The sequence below is a fragment of the Dendropsophus ebraccatus genome, chromosome 14 (assembly GCF_027789765.1).
Source record: "Dendropsophus ebraccatus isolate aDenEbr1 chromosome 14, aDenEbr1.pat, whole genome shotgun sequence".
In the NCBI taxonomy this organism is placed as follows: domain Eukaryota; kingdom Metazoa; phylum Chordata; class Amphibia; order Anura; family Hylidae; genus Dendropsophus; species Dendropsophus ebraccatus.
In genome coordinates this window covers 63,883,561-63,904,663 of record NC_091467.1, presented here as the reverse complement: position 1 = coordinate 63,904,663, position 21,103 = coordinate 63,883,561, and the positions used below count along the sequence as shown (strand labels likewise).

General features: G+C 45.8%; 1 protein-coding gene across 1 annotated transcript in view; it reads right to left on the bottom strand.

The window, feature by feature from the left end:
• DNAH9 (dynein axonemal heavy chain 9) overlaps positions 1 to 19,803 on the bottom strand; it is a 141,214-nt gene extending 121,411 nt beyond the window's left edge. The window contains exons 1-3 of the mRNA XM_069952168.1: positions 19,740 to 19,803; positions 14,776 to 14,819; positions 11,282 to 11,830 (exon numbers count right to left, since the gene is read on the bottom strand). Of these exons, the coding sequence (XP_069808269.1) occupies positions 11,282 to 11,635 (354 nt within the window). The 5' untranslated portion in view covers positions 11,636 to 11,830; positions 14,776 to 14,819; positions 19,740 to 19,803. The remainder of the gene's footprint in view (positions 1 to 11,281; positions 11,831 to 14,775; positions 14,820 to 19,739) is intronic.
• Positions 19,804 to 21,103: the final 1,300 nt, after the last annotated feature.

Genomic DNA, 21,103 nt, shown 5'->3' with positions numbered 1-21,103 from the left:
ATAACTGTGCTGTCCATTAGTCTGCAGCAATCGGGGGCTTCCAGAGTTACAGGGCCCACACAATGCTAACATGTGTCAGTCCTATCTGTGGTATTACAGTAGCTTTTGGCTTAGAGCGGTGATGGAGACAGATGGATCCTATCATGGGTATTAATTCGGTACACTGAGACCACATAAACAAGCAGCGCGTTCATATCCATTTTTCATGATAAGAAACAAAATAAACTGGAGACACATTGCGGCTGGCTAAGCTTTTCTGAAGAAACTGATTTTATCTGCTTGGCTGCGCTGCCCCATTAAGAGAAGCTCGATGAGCGGCTGTCCAATCATTAATTTCCCCTAATTCCTTCCAAATGAGAAGAGGAGCCAAGAAGAGGAGGATACTCAGGACAATGCTGCCATCTAGAGGCCAGGACAGGGAGGTGCACCCACTACCTAAGGGAAATTATAGGGGACACTTCTAGATGGTACCAAGCATTACTATCAGGATTGGCTTCATTAGGGCAAACCCACCTTAAGGTGCCAGTCTTATGGCTGCCCCTAACTCCCTCATGATCAGCTATTACTGCTGCTGCTGATCACATCCACTGCATGGTATATGCATCCTCCAAAGCAATGGTTCCTCATGACACTGACCCTTCATTCCCCCCCATTATCGTATGGGAATCTGATGAAAGATACAAATTAGGGGGTGTCTGTCTGCAAGCTTGCTGATTGTTTCCAATAACTTCTAGATCTGGACTATAATACAGACTGTGTCTTATGTTCAGTGCAGTTCAGTGAGTTTCTATAAGAAAAGTCAGCTTTTCTCATCATCAGATAATGGTACAGTCCCTATGGAGGCAAGCTATGGCCATAGACCCGTTCTATCAACACAGAAGCTGTCAATACAGAGGTGGACCACTTGTAGATTGACCCATAAAGATCCCCAGGACCTTCGTAAAGCAGCGAATCCAACTTTCTATAAGTTTAGAGTCTGAACCTGATTATTTCCCAGAGTCAGCCAATATGGCCGCTCCCTATCATAATTGTATTGTCCGCCATGGTGACACTGAATAATGGACAATGACGATGATCAGCAGCAGCAGCATCACACACTCTATTCACTCAGTAAATATGAGAGTGTGAATAGCTGCCAGTGACCTCAGTGTTCTCTGCAGGGGAGGCCGCAGGACAAAGCATCGTCCCTGTGGAAACTGTACACAAACCTGTCACCACTAATACCCGCTGCCCCTTTACCCTTGAAATTCCACTGAAGAAGTGAAATGCATCAAAGGCAAGTGATCCCTGTGTGACTAGAGGAGCAGAGCTGGGAGTATATGATCAATGGGCTGGGGCTGTCTATGGCTTCATGGTGATACCAGTCAGAATACAGAGGGTCAAAAGGAACAGCTGAGCCCAGTGTACATGTGTATGGAGGAGGAATAGCTGAGCCCAGTGTACATGTGTATGGAGTAGGGGGAGGAATAGCTGAGCACAGAGTACATGTGTATGGAGTAGGGGGAGGAATAGCTGAGCACAGAGTACATGTGTATGGAGGAGGAGGAATAGCTGAGCCCAGTGTACATGAATATGGAGTAGGGGGGGGGAAAGCTGAGCCCAGTATATATGTGTATGAAGGAGGAGGAACAGCTGAGCCCAGTGTACATGTGTATGGAGAAGGAGGAATAGCTGAGCCCAGTGTACATGTGTATGGAGTAGGGGGAGAAATAGCTGAGCCTAGTATATATGTGTATGGAGGAGGAATAGCTGAGCCCAGTGTACATGTGTATGGAGAAGGAGGAATAGCTGAGCCCAGTTTACATGTGTATGGAGGAGGAGGAATAGCTGAGCCCAGCGTACATGTGTATGGAGTAGGGGGAGGAATAGCTGAGCCCAGTATATATGTGTATGGAGGAGGAATAGCTGAGCCCAGTGTACATGTGTATGGAGGAGGAGGAATAGCTGAGCCTAGTATATATGTGTATGGAGAAGGAGGAATAGCTGAGCCCAGTTTACATGTGTATGGAGGAGGAGGAATAGCTGAGCCCAGCGTACATGTGTATGGAGTAGGGGGAGGAATAGCTGAGCCCAGTATATATGTGTATGGAGGAGGAATAGCTGAGCCCAGTGTACATGTGTATGGAGAAGGAGGAATAGCTGAGCCCAGTGTACATGTGTATGGAGGAGGAGGAATAGCTGAGCCCAGTGTACATGTGCATGGAGGAGAAGGAGGAATAGCTGAGCCCAGTGTACATGTGTATGGAGGAGGAGGAATAGCTGAGCCCGGTGTACATGAATATGGAGGAGGAATAGCTGAGCCCAGTGTACATGTGTATGAAGGAGGAGGAATAGCTGAGCCCAGTATACATGTGTATGGAGGAGGAGGAGGAATAGCTGAGTCCAGTATACATGTGTATGGAGGAGGAGAAGGAAAAGCTGAGCCCAGTGTACATGTGTATGGAGGAGGAATAGCTGAGCCCGGTGTACATGAATATGGAGGAGGAGGAGAAATAGCTGAGCCCAGTGTACATGTGTATGAAGGAGGAGGAATAGCTGAGCCCAGTGTACATGTGTATGAAGGAGGAGGAATAGCTGAGCCCAGTGTACATGTGTATGGAGGAGGAGGAATAGCTGAGCCCAGGGTACATGTGTATGGAGGAGGAGGAATAGCTGAGCCCAGTGTACATGTGTATGGAGGAGGAGGAATAGCTGAGCCCAGTGTACATGTGTATGGAGGAGGAGGAATAGCTAAGCTCAGTGTACATGTGTATGGAGGAGGAGGAATAGCTGAGCCCAGTGTACATGTGTATGAAGGAGGAGGAATAGCTGAGCCCAGTGTACATGTGTATGGAGGAGGAGGAATAGCTGAGCCCAGTGTACATGTGTATGGAGGAGGAGGAATAGCTGAGCCCAGTGTACATGTGTATGGAGGAGGAGGAATAGCTGAGCCCAGTGTCCATGTGTATGGAGGAGGAGGAATAGCTAAGCTCAGTGTACATGTGTATGGAGGAGGAATAGCTGAGCCCAGTGTACATGTGTATGGAGGAGGAGGAATAGCTGAGCCCAGTGTACATGAATATGGAGTAGGGGGAGGAAAAGCTGAGCCCAGTGTACATGTGTATGGGGGAAGAGGAATAGCTGAGCCCAGTGTACATGTGTATGGAGGAGGAGGAATAGCTGAGCCCAGTGTACATGTGTATGGAGGAGGAGGAATAGCTGAGCCCAGTGTACATGTGTATGGAGGAGGAGGAATAGCTGAGCCCAGTGTACATGTGTATGGAGGAGGAGGAGGAGGAATAGCTGAGCCCAGTGTACATGTGTATGGAGGAGGAGGAATAGCTGAGCCCAGTGTACATGTGTATGGAGGAGGAATAGCTGAGCCCAGTGTACATGTGTATGGAGGAGGAATAGCTGAGCCCAGTGTACATGTGTATGGAGGAGGAGGAGGAGGAATAGCTGAGCCCAGTGTACATGTGTATGGAGGAGGAGGAATAGCTGAGCCCAGTGTACATGTGTATGGAGGGGGAATAGCTGAGCCCAGTGTACATGTGTATGGAGGAGGAATAGCTGAGCCCAGTGTACATGTGTATGGAGGAGGAGGAATAGCTGCTGAACAATCACGTTTGAGTTGTCCATCTTACGGCTTTCTCAGCTGTCGGCTCTCGGCTGACATTGATATGACCTTGGCAGCACATCTATACAGAGCAGGGAGCGCCAGTGCTTTGTGGACCTGTTCTATCAATCAGTGGCAGCAAACATTTAGTGACTGAATAAACATCATCTGTGTTGCTTTTTGCAGCTCGATCACAATGAGTCAGTGGCTGCTGTTCTACCCATTAACCCACAAACTGCTGGCCAGAAAGCAACGGTGACCCGAGGGTGTCTGTAATTTGGACAGATGAAAAACACCATGAATAACGGACGTCAGTGATAATATATTTGTGACATAATCCGTGTGCCGAGAGTGCTGCTTCTATGGTAATAAAGGGCCTCAATCACCTCTCTTCCCGCATCTCCCTAATATAAAGAGTTGCATCCTAGTGATTACTATGACATTGAGTTTCAGTTCCTCTACATTTTCAATATGTCGGCTTGCTGTCAATGAATGGGAACACCAATGTTTGGAAACATTTGAAGATATTGTCTCCAGTTGTAGTTCTTCAACTTGTCCGTTTAAAGTTGAGTAAGGCGATGGGTCCCAATTGTGTCCACCCCAGAGCTCTTAAAAAACTCGGATCTGTGATTGCTGCCCCCCCAACAGATCTGTATAACAAATCCCTCTTAACAGGAGATGGTTGAAGAACAACCAATGTTATTCCCATCCACAAGAAGGGTAGTAGAGAAGAGTCCAGTAACTACAGGCCAGTTAGCTTGACATCTGTTGTAGTAAAAATTATGCAAACTCTAAAAATAGGGATAATTGATCAACTAAGGGGACATTGACATGGCCGCAATTTTGCCGACGTTACAGGCGTAGGAGAAGGTTGGTTATATAGGAGAAGGTTTGGTAGGTAAGGTTTGGCTGTTTGCTGATGACATAATAGTGTGTAGTGTGCAATAGGGTTGATATTCCTGGAGGTGTCAGTAATATGGAAAATGATCTAGCGTTACTAGATAAGTGGTCCAAACAGTGGAAACTAATGATTTTAATGATTCCAAATGTAAAATGCACTTGGGGGGGGGGGGGGAGAAATCCTCTACCTGAGTATCATATCAGCAGTTCTGTGTTATTGAAGACTTCAGAAAAGAAAGATTTAGGGGTAGTGATTTCTTACAGCATTAGGCTATGTTCACACCCTGCCGGGTCACGGAACAGCCGGTGACAGAAAAGATCATCCCAGGCGGTACTGCAGTACCGTCCGGATGATCTTCACTGCAGTTGAATTCGTTGCTGCACTTAATGGAGCGTGCAGCCGGAGCCCCACACTCCATTGTGTGCACTGACAGGTTTTCTGCGGCCACTATTCCGGCCGGGTTACATATACGCAGTGAAATGAAAATTCCGCTGCGGATATGTAACCCCATAGACCTTCACACTACCAGGATCCACAGAGGATTTTGCTGCAAACTCGCAGCGTGAAATTCGCTGCAGATCCGATACGTGTAAAGGCACCCATACTTGGCAGTAGGGATGTTCCGAACCCGCCGAGGTTCGGGTTCGGCTGAACCCGAACGCTCAGCATCGGATTTGCCCGCTCCGTGCAGCGGGCGGATACAGTGGGAGGACCGCCTGGAAAACTGGGATACAGCCTATGGCTATGGCTGTATCCCAGTTTTCCAGGCGTTCCTCCCGCTGGATCTGCCCGCTGTACAGAGCGGGCAGACAGCGATAATCGTCCGAACCCCGTCCGAACTAGGTTCGGACCATCCCTACTTGGCAGGTTGTGAGCATCACTTCTTGTACACATCCACAGAGTTTAAGAGAACTGCATGATGAGGGTGAGCAGAGGAATGGGGATAATAGCTGCCAAAGCAAAATACAACAGGGTCTAGGAAGGATCACACTGCCCAAGCTAGGCTGCATGTCCCCCCCCCCCCCCCCCCCCCCAAACACTAGATGACAGGTAAGCTAAATAACTTTCAGGAGGGAAGTGTTTTTAATAATGAAAAAACTAAACTCAATAACAAGAGAAAACAGTGAGAGGTTAGTTGGGGCAAAGGGATCAGAAGCATACTTAAAGAGTAGTAGATGCTTGGAACAAAATTCCTGCAGATGTGGTAGGTAAATTTACAATAACTGAATGTAACCTGCCTGGTATATACATATATCTATCCTAAGATAATAAGAAGGGAAATACTAATAGGACAGACTGGATAGAGCAGGGGGGGAAATTATCCTGCCGACAATCTTCTATGTGTCTATGGCTTTTACAGTTTGCTACAATGTATGAAGACTTGTCTTTACCTCGTCCTGCTCACAGAGAAGATGTTTTGTTACAATGTATCAATCAGGGTGGATATTGCTGTGTGGGATAAATTATCTCAAGTCTCAATCCTTCCCTATCCTGGAGTTTATATTAATATGTAGTCCCATTTAACCCATATAAGACTCTGATCAGACATACCCTGGTTAGACTGGTTTACTATGCAGATACTGGGTGAAGTCGCCTAGATGTAGTCATCCAGCTTTCTGCATAAAATCGTCATTATTAAGGAGTCCCCCCCCCCACACACACACACACTTTCTTCTGCTCTAATGTATAGCAATGTGTCAGTCTTCACTGCCATATTGGAATTCCATTCATGAACCAGGAAGATCAGGATGAAGACCATTTATCCCTGGCTAATGTAACTCAATACCTATAAGCTGCTCTGTACTAACCCGGCGACCTGCTCACGTCTGCTACAGCAAGTAACACATAGATGCTACCTCTGTTTGCCCTGAATTGAACAGAACCCTGCAAGAAGCAGAGTAGGCCACCGAGCCTGGCAGCGGCGTGTAACCGGAGACGTCTTATTATGATATGAAGCATTGTTGGCGTTCTCATCTAATCCACTAATGGGTTGTGGAGTTCGGTATAAAGCTGCGGAGGCGGGTGCAGGGGGCTCTGATGGGGGCTCCTTATAATCAGGCAGTAATAGGAGTAGTGCATTATTCATTGTTAGAGAATAGGCGCAGTCTGGCTTACATCCACGCCTTACTGAGGGCAGGAGGGCAAATAATGGGTCAGTGATCTGGATCAGTGACCAGACGAGAACAAGATCAGTCATTAAAGTTCCTACAAAGATGACTGAGCTTTCTGCAGACTCTGAATGGCATCTGCATTACTCCCTCTCCCTAATAATTTGAGCAGGTGTCAGTCTTCACTGTGATACCAGAATTCTATTCATACACTGGTAGGCAAACCAAGGTCAATAGCAACAGAGGGGGGAAGCCCAACATTGTGTCTATATAACTATACTGCAGTATACTGTATTTAATCTGTATTCCATCAATATCTTCATTCATTTTGGCATCTGCTTATAAAGGCCCCCATATACTTCATACTAAAGTTGTCCAAAACCACTGCTGTCCGCGGGTTCGGCCAATAGTATAAGGTGTATCGGGGTCTCCTAAGTCTCCACTGACAAATGATGTCGCGGATCCGCGATCACGGGCAAGATACGGAACGTGTGCATGTAGCCTAAGTAAATAAGGAATGGATTCTCATGTATAGGAATCCATTTTATGGGTGCCTTCACACACACTGGATCAACAGTGGATTTCACGTTGTGAATTTGCAGCAAAATCCGCTGCAGATCCAGTGTCAGTGGATCCCTATGAGAATACATACTCGCAGCGGGATTGACATGACCCGCTGCGAGTATGTAAGTTAACCCCCTGCCGGCCAGAGAATACATCACGTCAATGCTAATCCCACCCGGAGTATGTATTCTCCTAGGGATGAACTGATACTGTATCCGCAGTAGATCTCGCTGTGAATTCGCAGCGTGAAATCCACTGCGGATCCAGTGTGTGTGACGGCATCCTTACAATTTAACGTATTTTTCCTTTTTGAGTTCAGAAAACATATACATTAAATGGAAACAAAATCTCAATGTGAACCCAGCCATATGTTATTCTATGATCAAGGTGATTCAAGAATTTTTATTAACAAATGTAAAATGAAAAACACAACATACATGTACACAAGCCTTTATAAGATGAGGGAAAAAAACTATGAAGGGCCATAAGAGAACAGACTGGGGCTACATGGCAATTCCACGTGGCACAACTACGAATGATTGTGTCGTGTGACTCCGCTTATATAGGTGAAGGGGTTGTGCGACAGGTAGGGTGACAGAGTGATTCCTGTTCATGCAACTGGAAGTCACCATGTAGCCCCAGCTTTATCCCAGTGGTAAGAAATATGGAAACACTTTTAAAAAAGAAGATAATGGATCACCAGCATGGCTTTACTGAGGGCCGATAATGTCAGACTGATTTCATTGTTTCTCTGATTACATCACAATAGTGTTGGATGAAGGTGGTGCCGTGGATATGACCTATCTGGACTTCAGCAAAGCATGTGATACAGTTCACTATAAAGAGCTGATAGAGAAGTTACTGAGAATTGGACTTAATCTTGGATTTGCGGTTGGAAGGATTAATTGTTCTTGTTAAAGGGGTACTAAGGCAAAAATCTTTTTCTTTACAATCCACTGGTTTCAGAAAATTATATAGATTTGTATTTACTTCTATTCAAAAATCTCCAGTCTTCCAGTACTTATCAGCTGCTGTATGTCCTGCAAGAAGTGGTGTATTCTTTTCACCTCTGACACCTCTGTCCATGTCAGGAACTGGGTGCTGTTCTTTTTAATATGTTTGTAAGTGTCATAGAAGGAGGTTTGGTGATGACACACAAGTGTGCAATAGAGTTCATATTCCTGGAGGTGTCAGTAATATGGAAAACTAGATAAGTGGTCCAAACAATGGAAACTGCAGGCCAATGTTTTCAAATGTAAAATAATGCACTTGGGGAGGAGGAATCCTCTACCCGAGTATCATATTGCCAGTTCTGTGTTAGGCTAGGTTCACACTGCGTTTTCAGCATCCGTTTAACGGATCCGTTTTTTGCAAAAAACGGATGCATTTGTGTGCATCCGTTTTTGATCCGTTTTTCCATTGACTTCCATTATAAAAAAAAACGGATCAAAACGGATGCGTTTTTTTTACGCACAATAAAGTACTGTTGACACTACTTTTTTGACCGTTAAAAAAACGGATCCATTAAACGGATGCTGAAAACGCAGTGTGAACCTAGCCTTAGCAAAGACTGCAGAAGAGAAGGATTTAAGGGCAGTGATTTCTGACAGCCTCAAAATGAGTCACCAGTGCAACCAGGTGGTAGGCAAAGCTAATGGTATGCTGGGCTGTATTTATAATGGTATGCTCGGCTGTATATATACAGATGTAGCCAGGGTTAACATGATCCCCGACGCAACAATTGTGTCAGGGAGCTATGCTAAGTCAATTAGAGTGTCGAGTTAAATGCGTCAATGCTGGGCTGTATATATAATGGTATGCTGGGCTGTATATATAATCAGTAGAGGATTATAATAGGGGCGTTTTGGGCGGCAGCCCGGGGCCCTGAGCTCCTGGGGGGCCCATGACCACCCAAAAAGACTTATACTTTCAATGGTGTACTGTCTCCTGGCTACACTTCTGCCATGATTTGCAAAAAATCACTGTTTTTTTTATGGCAATTTTGCACAAATCATAGTACAGTATAGGTAATGTCATGATGTCCTGAACGCCAGGCTAGTGCTTCCATAGTTACAGTGGGGTGGGGGGGGCCCAGGCTTGGTGAACAGCCCGGGGCCTATGGTAAAGTTAATCCGCCCCTGTATATAATGGTATGCTGGGCTGTGTATATATAATGGTATGCTGGGCTGTATATATAATAGTATGCTGGGCTGTAGATATAATGGTATGCTGGGCTGTAAATATATATAATGGTATGCTGGGCTGTATATATAATGGTATACTGGGCTGTATACATAATGGTATGCTGGGCTGTATACATAATGGTATGCTGGGCTGTATATATAATGATATGCTGGGCTGTATAGCTAGAGGTATGAGCAGTAAGAAAAGGGAGATTGTGTTCCTGCTGTATAGAAATCTAGTGATATCACATCTGGAATACTGTGTCCCCTTCTGGAGACCTCACCTACAAAAAGATATTGATAAAATAGAACAGGTCCAAAGACGGCTACAAAACGGTGGAGGGTGTCAGGCATAAAACATTTCAGACTTGAGGGTAGCTTCCCACATACCGACTCGCAGTGTTAATAACGCTGCGAGTCGGCTAGGACCTGGCAGATCACTTTCATTACATACACCCAGCGGTCTGAACAACCGCTGCGTGTATGTAATTCTGCCGGCTCTGTTTACATTACCTGTCCACGCTGCACGGGGTCCCGGCGTACTGCTCTCCCGCCCGGCCAATCAGTGGCTGCGGCAGGGCAACACACTGATGCCGGGCGGGAGAGCAGTACGCCGGGACCCTGTGCAGCACGGACAGGTAATGTATACAGAGCGGGCGCCGGGCGCAGCTAAAGGGGTTAAGTAACCGGCAGAATTACATACACGCAGCGGTCGTTCAGACCGCTGGGTGTATGTAATGAAAGTGATCTGCCAGGACCTAGCCGACTCGCAGCGTTATTAACGCTGTGAGTCGGTACGTGTGAAGCTACCCTGAATCTGTACAGTCTGGAGGAAAGAAGGGAAAGGGGGAGTTTTTCTGCCGACAATCTTCTATATTTCTATGAAACCAAAAACAGTACCGCATATCACATCCAGGATATGTCCACCAGAGGGAGATGTGTCACTGGGATACAGCAGGTCTAGACATCCTCCCAAACATTCTGCACCCATGGGCAGGATCACATTCCATATTACAGATCTGCTCGGGATATGAGACATGAGGAGGAGGAATAAGAATAAATTCTCGCTTATGACATAGTGTGTCTTACTATATGTCATCTACTACTTTTGTAGCATTGTTGGAGTGGCTATCTGCACCTAACATAACACTGCTGGATGCCAGCATCTAATCTAGTGGTCATCCAGCTTTCCACAGATACTGAATGATACATGAAGCCTATTAGTTTAGCAGATTTACATTCCTTTTCCCCTCTATTACTGTTCTGCTAGTCAGCAGCTGTCATGGTTCAGCGGGCTATACACATAACATAGCTGTCCATACTCTTGTCATGCTCCTATCCCCCTGTTTAGCTCGGGTGAGCACACTTGCACGCAAGCGTAACCATAGCAAAATGAAAAGTTCCAAAACTTTCTGATATACTTAGTGTTTTAGTTCCTCCCTATGGTTTATATCCATTTATTAAACTCAAAGCCAAAGTTTTGCATGTAAGTTTATGGCCGTTTTCAGACTATCATGTCAGTAATACAGCTGCAAGTGCCGACTTCACCGGGTTTAAAGGGGTAATCCAAGGTTATAATATATTGCTTAAAAAACAAAAAACAAAAAGAAACAGCGCCACTCTTGTCTTCAGGTTTGGTGTGGGATTACAACTTAGCTCCATTCAGTTCAATTAAACAGAGCTGCAATACCACACACAACCTGAGGACAAAAGCGGCGCTGTTTCTCTAATCCAGGTTTTCTTTTTTTAATGGTGCGTTCACACCTACAGGATCTGCAGCTGATTTTCTGCAGCAGATTTCATTTAAATAACTGAACACAGCATCAAATCTGCTGCAGATCCTGAAGGAGTGAACTATCAGCATCATAGATCCAGGTCACAGAGTTCAGATCGTTCAGATCTACAATATCTAACTTTATTAGGCACTTACCTCTTCCACCAACGCAGAGAAGTGATCCAGGGGCGCGTATGACAGATCCCCATAGATTAAACTACTCTTCATGGAGTCCACGGTGAGGAAGGTATTGGCCCTCTTCAGGAAATACACAGCTTTATTCTTGATGGAGTTGGGGAACTCTAGAAGGGGAAACAGCAGCCCGGCGGGGTTGAGGGCCACCACCAGCACCATCTGATCCGCTTTCTCCAAGAACTCATGAAACATGGCCTTGTTCTCCTCGCTGGACAGGCATTTCTGCCAGCGGTCCGGCTTCAGTTTCAGAGTCTTTAGGACATATTCTTCTATGAACTGCAGCCTCTTGTCTGTGGGGGCCACCGGCTCATCCATGTTTGTGTGTAGGTGGCAGAGATTTGTTCAGTTCATGTGTGCCGGGGCTGGAGAGAGAGACGACTAACTAGTCTCTGGGCTTAGATGCCTCCTTCTTCTGTCTTGGCTGCTATGGTAACTCTGTTTGTATTCAACTCGCTGCAGAGAGTTGTGGTTGCTGCAGTTGGGACAATGGTCGTTCTCTCCCCGGGGAGGCTGTGAAGACACATAGGTGGTTAGGTTACTATTGTGCTCCAAACTCTGTAACTACAGAACTACTGAGACTCTCATTAACCTGTCAGACCAGGTGAGGACTGGACTGGAGCTATAGTGGTGATGCATGCCTGAGACCTCACATGGAGTCAGGAAACCACACAACCATTAGCAAACTCATCTGACAATGCTGTACATGACCCATCTGTACTCTCAGAGTCTATGCACACAGTGCAGTAAAATCACAATTTATTTATAGAATCAAAATAACAAAAACTGCAAGATACTATGTGATTTTTCTGGTAATCATGATCAGATTCAAGCGCTGCGGAATCTGTTGGCGCTATACAAATAAATATTATTGTTGTTATTATTATATGTTAAATCACAATATGATCGCTCAGAGTGGCTAAGCACTGATCATACCCTGCGCCAGGGCAGAGAGGCATAAACTACACACATTTTTTTTGTGCAATTCCCATTTTGTGCAAAAAACATTGTTAGGGTATAAACCCACACACCTTATACGCAGCAGATATGCAACAAATACGCAGCAGATTTGTTGGTACAGATTTGATGCTGTGTTCAGTTATTTAGATCTAATCTGCTGCGAGTTTGCTGCGAGTTTGCTGCGTATCGCAGCAGTAAATACGCTGCATATACGGTGTGTGGGTTTATACCCAGACTCTGGGTACAAACACACACACCATATACACTGCGTATTTACTGCTGCGATACGCAGCAGATACGCAGCAGATTAGATCTAAATAACTGAACACAGCATCAAATCTGCTGCGTATCTGCTGTGTGTGTTTGTACCCTTAGGGTACAAACACACACTCCGTATATGCAGCAGATCTGCAGCAGATACGCAGCAGATTTGATGCTGTGTTCAGTTATTTAGATCTAATCTGCTGCATATCTGCTGTGTATCTGCTGCATATCGCAGCAGTGTATACGCAGTGTGTGTTTGTACCCTTAAGCTTGTGCATTAGACTGGGTTTCACAATGCGTTTTTGCAATCCATTTTTTTCATCCATTCTATGCAAAAAACAGATGCATTCGTGTACATTCGTTTTTCTACTGACTTCCTCAAAATGCAGCTTTTTTGTGCTGTACGCAAAAACGTAGTCAACCACGTTTTTGTGTACACTAAAAAAAACATGCATTTTGGTCTTTTTTTTTCATAATAAAAGTCAATGAAAAAATTAATCAAAAAGGAAGCACACAAATGCATAAATTTTTTTGCATAAAACAGATGAGAAAAACAGATTGCAAAAATGCAGTGTGAGCCCTGCCTTACTAATTTTGTGGCACTGCACTGGTGCAGGGAATGATACTTCGACCCCTAAGGATATATTCAGATGACACGTTTTGTGCTGTGGTTGTTGCCATAGGGACAAGAAAACAATGCAAACAGTTTTTACCATTGAGTTCCGTTCACACTTTTTTTAGCTGTACGTTTATGAACACGTTTCTGTTTTTGTGTAGATTTAGGCTGGGTTCACACTACATTTTTGCAATACGTTTTTGCAATAAGTTTTTTGCAAAAAATGGATGGAAAAAACGGATGCAACTGTGTGCATCTGTTTTTCCATTGTCTTCCATTATAATTTTTTTTTTTTTTATAATGGAAGACAATGGAAAAACGGATGCACACAGTTGCAAAACCGGACTGCAAAAAACCTAGTGTGAACCCAGCCTTAATGTATGCGTTTTTACGTTATAAACATATGCAGTAAAAAAACACATTTCCAATTAAAAATACACAAAGCCTACAAAAATTTTAAAAAAATATGGCAACAATTCTGCATCTGACAGAAAAATATGATAGAAACGTATTCCAAGAACGTATGCAAACATACAATACGCGTCTACATACATTACTCCTTAGAGGTCAACGCCTATGTTCTCATATTTTATTAATGACCTTACCGCAGGCATGTCCAAACTTTTTTCGAAGAGTGCCAAATTTGATGAAGTGAACATGTGCGAGGGCCGACCATTTTACATGCTACATGCTATATGCTTTATAACACAGGCAGATAATAGCAAGCTGGATACCTGGGGGGCCGTAAAAGTTCGGAACGCGGGCCGCAAATGGCCCTCCGGCCGGACTTTGGACATGCCTGCCTTACCGTGATTGTCATAACCTTCACCTGTGCCAGGGGTAGAACTGGGATAATGGTCCTTTTACACGGGACGATTATCGTTCGTTTTTGCACAATAACGATCGAATGCGAACGATAATCGTACATGTAAACTCTGCAAACGATCAAACGACGAGTGAGAAATTTTGATCTTTCAACATGTTCTAAAATCATCGTTGATCGTTCGCAAAAAATTCGCAGATCGTTCAGTGTAAACAGTCTTTCAACGATTTCACCTATGTGTGAGATAGGCTTAAACGATCGCAAAACGATTGCATAGCGAATTTTCCGTACGATGTATCGTTCCGTCTAAACGCTGATCGTTATAAAAAAAAAATCGTTCCTTCAAAATCGTTAACCGTGCGATCGGGCGAATTATCGCTCCGTGTAAAAGTACCATTAGCATGATGGCAATTGTAGTTTTGCAACAGCTGGAAGGATGCGAGTTTGACCCCCTTGCTCTTCAGGACCTTTCACCACATTTCTCATAATTTACCGCAGTCATTGCAGACCTGCATTGTACAATGAAATCCATGTGCCTGCTGTGGCGTTCCCCAACCTGCGGCTCTCTGACTGTTGCAAAACTACAACCCCAGCATGCCCTAATGATGAAAGTAGTAGTTTTGCAAGTGCTAGAGAAACACTGGTTAGAGAACAATGATTATAGAGGTACCTAGCACTGTTGTGTATGAATAGAGTGCCCCCTACAGGAAGCTACTGAACGCCGCATCCTGAACAGATTATACACAGAAGGGTGACAGCGATCTCCTCATATAAGTTACAGGAACACATACCTACCGATTCATCAGACGCCCTGGATCATCAGTGTCCATGAGATTTTACTGTGAATTAAAAAAAAAATAATTTTTGTCATTTATTTGTCCTGCATTTTATGGACATGACACTGTAAGATGGAGATTTAAAGGGGTCATACACGCGTACACTTTGTTTGAGAAACAGCGCCTCTCCAGTCTCCACACCCCCTTGGGTGAGTTTTGCAGCTCGGTTCCACACACAACCTGAGGACAGGGGTGCTGCTGTTTTTGCAAGAAAGTAGCTGTGTTTTTCTTATGCTAGATAACTCCATTTAAGGGTATAAACACACACAACGTATACGCAGCGTATTTACTGCTGCGATACGCAGCAAATACGCAACAAATACGCAGCAGATTAGATCTAAATAACTGAACACAGCATCAAATCTGCACCATCAAATCTGCTGCAGATCTGCTGCGTATTTGCTGCGTATACGGTGTGTGTGTTTGTACCCTAAAGGGGTACTCCAGAGAAAGAAAATTGTTTCCAAGTCCTCTTCCCCATGTAAGAGCCTGTCTTTTGCCTTCATGTAATGTGTCCTGATCTTGTACTGTTCCTGCTTGTTACCCCTATCTATTGTATAGCGCTCTGGAATTAAGGGCGCTTTATAAATAAATAAATAATAATAATAATATAATAATAATAATAATAATAATAAATCAACTGGAGTCAAAAAGTTATATGTATGTGTAATTTATAGTGGTACCTTGGTTTAAGAGTAACTTGGATTAAGAGTGTTTTGGTTTCAAGGGCCCTATTACACAGGACGATTATCGTGCGAAAAATCGTTAAATATGAACGAATTTAAACGATAATCTTTCTGTATAATTGCAGGCACCGATCGAAAAATCGTTCATATTTCGTTGATCGTTGATTTAGATCTGAACCTAAAATTATCCTTAATCGTTCGCTGTAATTCCACATTCGTTCGCTCAAGTTCTGCGTTTTTTCAGTAATTGTTCAGTGTAATTGCACATTGTTCATTGTTTTTCTGGGATCAGAAGGAATAAACGATCATAGTAACGATCGTAACTAACGACCATCGTTTTGTGTAATATGGTGAATGATTTCAGGTTAACGATAAACAATCTCGTTTGTGATCGTTTATCGTTAATCGTTAAAAATTGATCAGTGTAATAGGACCCTAAGAGCTCACAGTTTTTCAAAATGTTGACTTGGTTTAAGAGCATTGCTTTGGTGTAAGAGCTCCCTGTACTGGGTGGGAGGGGGAGTGGTGGAGGGGCATGGTCTGCATAGCGGGGTCTACAGCCCTGTACTCTGACCCAGGAAGTCTCCCTCACCTTCCAAACATAGCAGATCCACTTCAGGCTGGGGCTTACATCAGGGGACAGGACTGTAGGGGTAATCTCTCCATAGCTGTAACCCCTCTCTCCCCAGACAGAGAGTGCTGCATGTATGTGCCCACATCTGTCCTGCTCATTCCTTCATGCTCCCTGCAGTCTCTGTCAGTCCTTGTGTTTCCCATCCTCTCCATTATGGGGATCTGCAGCTCCATTCTGTATCTACAACCTGCAGTGTTATCAGGTATATGCCATTACTATACATATACACCACATGCTGCTATACTGTACAGTAACTTATATATCACATATCCAGCTGCTGTGTTATCAGGTATATGCCATTACTATACATTATACTCCACATGCTGCTATACTGTACAGTAACTTATATATCACATATCCAGCTGCTGTGTTATCAGGGTTATACAGTTACTATACATTATACACCACATGCTGCTATACTGTACAGTAACTTATATATCACATATCCAGCTGCTGTGTTATCAGGGTTATACAGTTACTATACATTATACTCCACATGCTGATTGCTATACTGTACAGTAACTTATAATATCACATATTCTGCTGTTTCCAAATCTTTGTTATATTTGTTTTACATGTCATTCAGAATAATAAATCATTATATTTGGGGTATGGGAACGATTGTCTGCATTTCAGTGATTTCTTATGGGAAAATTTGCTTTGGTTTAAGAGTGGATTTGGATTACAAGTGCTGTCCCGGAATGAAGGCACCACTGTACTTCTGTTTAAAAATATCAAGTCTTCCAGTACTTAGCAGCTGCTGTATGACCTGCAGGAAGTGGTGTATTCTTTTCAGTCTTACAAAGTTCTCTCTGCTGCCACCTCTGTCCATTCCAGGAACTGTCCAGAGTAGGAAAACTTTTTTATGGGGATTTGCTGCTGCCCTGGACAGTTCCTGACATGGACAGAGGTGGCAGCAGAGAGCACTGTGTCAGACTGGAAAAAATATACCACTTCCTGCATGACATGCAGCAGCTGATAAGTACTGGAAGACTGGAGGTTTTTAAATAGAAGTAAATGACAAATCTATATAACTTTCTGACACCAGGTAATTTGAAGAAAAAATAAAACTTTCTCCAGAGTACCCCTTTAACCTACAGTTTCCCAAGTGCAAATTCCATTCCTCACCACTATGAAGTTCTCTGCTTGCTGTCACTGAATGAACACATGCTCCACCACATACAGAGACACTGAAAACATGTACAGACCTGGCTTGTAGCCATGTATCCAGGTGACAGATCCTCTGAACAGCCAGAAGCTCTGACTGATACACTGTAACAAAAACTGCCAGGACAGAGCTGTGAGCAGCTGATGTATTCCGCTCACAGAGGACAGTATAGACTGGATACAACGGTAACCAATCCTCCGCTTGTGGTTAGCATAGCTTGTCAGGCATTAAATGTAAGGTTACATGATAGCACAAGATACACTGTTGGAAACCCAGGGGACCCCATCAAAGCCATCAAACCCTTTTAATAGAACTGAGCTGCAAAACCGCAAAACATCAGAGGACAGGGTGGCAGTCAAGGCTCGAAAATTCCTTTTGGGTAGCTTCACACGTACCGACTCAGCTACGAGACGGCTAGGTCCTGGCAGATCACTTTCACTACATTCACGCAGCGGTCTGAACAACCGCTTCGTGTATGTAATTCTGCCGGCCACTTAACCCCTTCAGCTGCGCTTGGCTCCCGCTCTGTATACATTCTCTCCACGCTGCACGGGGTCCCGGCGTACTGCTCTCCTGCCCGGCTAATCAGTGGCTGCGGCAGGGCAACATACTGATTGGCCGGGCGGGAGAGCAGTATGCCGGGACCACGTGCAGCGAGGACAGGTAATGTATACAGAGCGGGAGCCAGGCGGCAGCTGAAAGGGTTAAGCGGCCGGCAGAATTACATACACGAAGCGGTCGTTCAGACCGCTGTGTGTATGTAGTGAAAGTGATCTGCCAGGACCTGGCCAACTCGCAGCGTTATTAACGCTGCGAGTCGGTACGTGTGAAGCGTAATGTATATCCTGCCCGCCCCCCTGCAGCCCCGATCGCCCCCAGCCGCATGATTGCCCCCAGCCCCGCAGCCCCCGGCCGCACGATTGCCTGCAGCCCCGCAGCCCCCGGCCGCATGATCGCCCGCAGCCCCCGGCTGCATGATCGCCCCCAGCCCCGCAGCCCCCGGCCGCACGATCGCCTGCAGCCCCGCAGCCCCCGGCCGCATGATCGCCCGCAGCCCCCAGCCCTGCAGCCCCCGGCCGCATGATCGCCCCCAGCCCCCGGCCGCACGATCGCCTGCAGCCCCGCAGCCCCCGGCCGCATGATCGCCCGCAGCCCCGCAGCCCCCGGCTGCACGATCGCCCGCTGGGGGCGATCGTGCGGCCGGGGGCTGAGATGCTGGGGGCGATCGTGCTGCCGGGGGCTGGGGGCGATATACATTACCTGATCCCGGCTCCTGCTTGCTTCAGCGGCTCCCGACACGTTCCGCCCGGCCAATCAGTGCGCTGCCCCGCCGCAGCGCACTGATTGGCCGGGCGGGCCGTGAAGACACCGGGAGCCCCGAAGCAAGCAGGAACGGGGACCCGGTAATGTATAATGTCCGGCGGCCGGGGGGTTAATGGGGCATGTACATGCAATGTACATCCCTGCTGCGAGTTTCTCTGCTATTGAAAGTATAGGGCCAGGATCTGCAGCGAGTCTCGCTGCAAAAACGCAGCAAGGAGACTCGCTGCAGATCCGGCAAGTGTGTTTGTAACCTTAGGGTACAAACACACACAGCAAATACGCAGCAGATTTGATACTGTGTTCAGTTATTTAGATCTAATCTGCTGCGTATCGCAGCAGTAAATACGCAGCGTATATGCCGTGTGTGTTTGTAGCCTTAGGGTGCGTTCACACCTACAGGATCTGCAGCAGATTTGATGCTGTGTTCAGTTATTTAAATGAAATCTGCTGCAGATCCTGTAGGTGTGAACGCATCATTAAGCCTCAATATTTTCATGTTTTTACTGAAACGTAATGTGTAAAATTGGTGTTCCGCTGAATAACGTGATTGTCTGTAGCCTGCGCCACTGACACAGAGAGGACAGCGATATGCTGTAACCGCGTGAAGACAAAACCCGCCACCCCATGGATTCACCAGGGTTGGTAGCAAAACGCCGCTATTAAACACATGGGGGCGTAGTTTTGGCTGCGTGTTTATCGTAACGTGGGAATGTGGCCTAAGGCCCACACGGAAAGATTATTGTGCGCAAAATCGTTATAGCGATAACCTTTCCGTATATATAAAGGCAACGATCAAACGACTAGTGAAAATTCCCTCGTGTGTTGTTGATCACGTCTTTTCAGCTGACCAGAAAATTACTCCTGTAAATGTCGCAAATCTTTCGGTATATGTACACACAGATTCATAGATCAAAGTAACTAACGATTATTGTTTTGTGTATTACAGTAAATAATTTCACCATATTATAATAGCACTTTTTTTTTTTTTTTTTTACTTCAGCCGGATAATAAATTTGCTTTCCCACATTATATTGCTCGGTCGCCATCTTAGAGGTGCCTGTTGCCATTAGTAACCCGACCCATGACTAAATATCGGCTTTATCAGTGCTCACGTGACATGATCTCCCTCACACCAGACACCTGGACACTTTCCCGCCCTTTCTCTCCGCCGCAATATTGTGCAGAAGCGCAGGAAGCGACTGCAGCTGAGATGCGCGCCGTGTTATACCGGCCTCTAGGTGGCGCCCTCACCTCAGCAGCGTGAATAGCGAGGAATACCAAGGCCGACGGGACGGCGTGTGGAGGAAGTTCCCGCCCACTGGAGTGGGGGGAGGGGAGGGAAACAGCCGCACATACAGCGTTGTTCTTGGAAGACTGGACCCTGTGTACAGCCAGGAATTGTAGATAATGGAGGAGGCGGGGTTACTTTGATAGGTCATGTATAACGGGCGTGGTTATGTAAGTTAGGAACCTGGACTGGTAGAATGGCATCTAGACTGGTATATACTATATACAGGGCTGCAGGAGGTGCTGGCACTAGACTGGTATATACTATATACAGGACTGCAGGAGGTGCTGTCACCTAGACTGGTATATATCATGTACAGGGCTACAGGGGGTGCTGGCACTAGACTGGTATATACTATATACAGGACTGCAGGAGGTGCTGTCACCTAGACTGGTATATATCATGTACAGGGCTACAGGGGGTGCTGGCACTAGACTGGTATATACTATATACAGGACTGCAGGAGGTGCTGGCACTAGACTGGTATATACCATGTACAGGACTGCAGGGGGTGCTGGCACTAGACTGGTATATACCATGTACAGGGCTGCAGGAGGTATATACTATATACAGGACTGCAGGGGGTGCTGGCACTAGACTGGTATATACTATATACAGGACTGCAGGAGGTGCTGGCACTAGACTGGTATATACTATGTACAGGACTGCAGGGGGTGCTGGCACTAGACTGGTATATACCATGTACAGGGCTGCAGGGGGTGCTGGCACTAGACTGGTATATACCATGTACAGGGCTGCAGGGGGTGCTGTCACCTAGACTGGTATATACCATGTACAGGGCTGCAGGGGGTGCTGGCACTAGACTGGTATATACCATGTACAGGACTGCAGGGGGTGCTGGCACTAGACTGGTATATACCATGTACAGGGCTGCAGGAGGTGCTGGCACTAGACTGGTATATACCATGTACAGGGCTGCAGGGGGTGCTGGCACTAGACTGGTATATACCATGTACAGGGCTGCAGGGGGTGCTGGCACTAGACTGGTATATACCATGTACAGGGCTGCAGGAGGTATATACTATATACAGGACTGCAGGGGGTGCTGGCACTAGACTGGTATATACCATGTACAGGGCTGCAGGAGGTGCTGTCACCTAGACTGGTATATACCATGTACAGGGCTGCAGGAGGTGCTGTCACCTAGACTGGTATATACTATATACA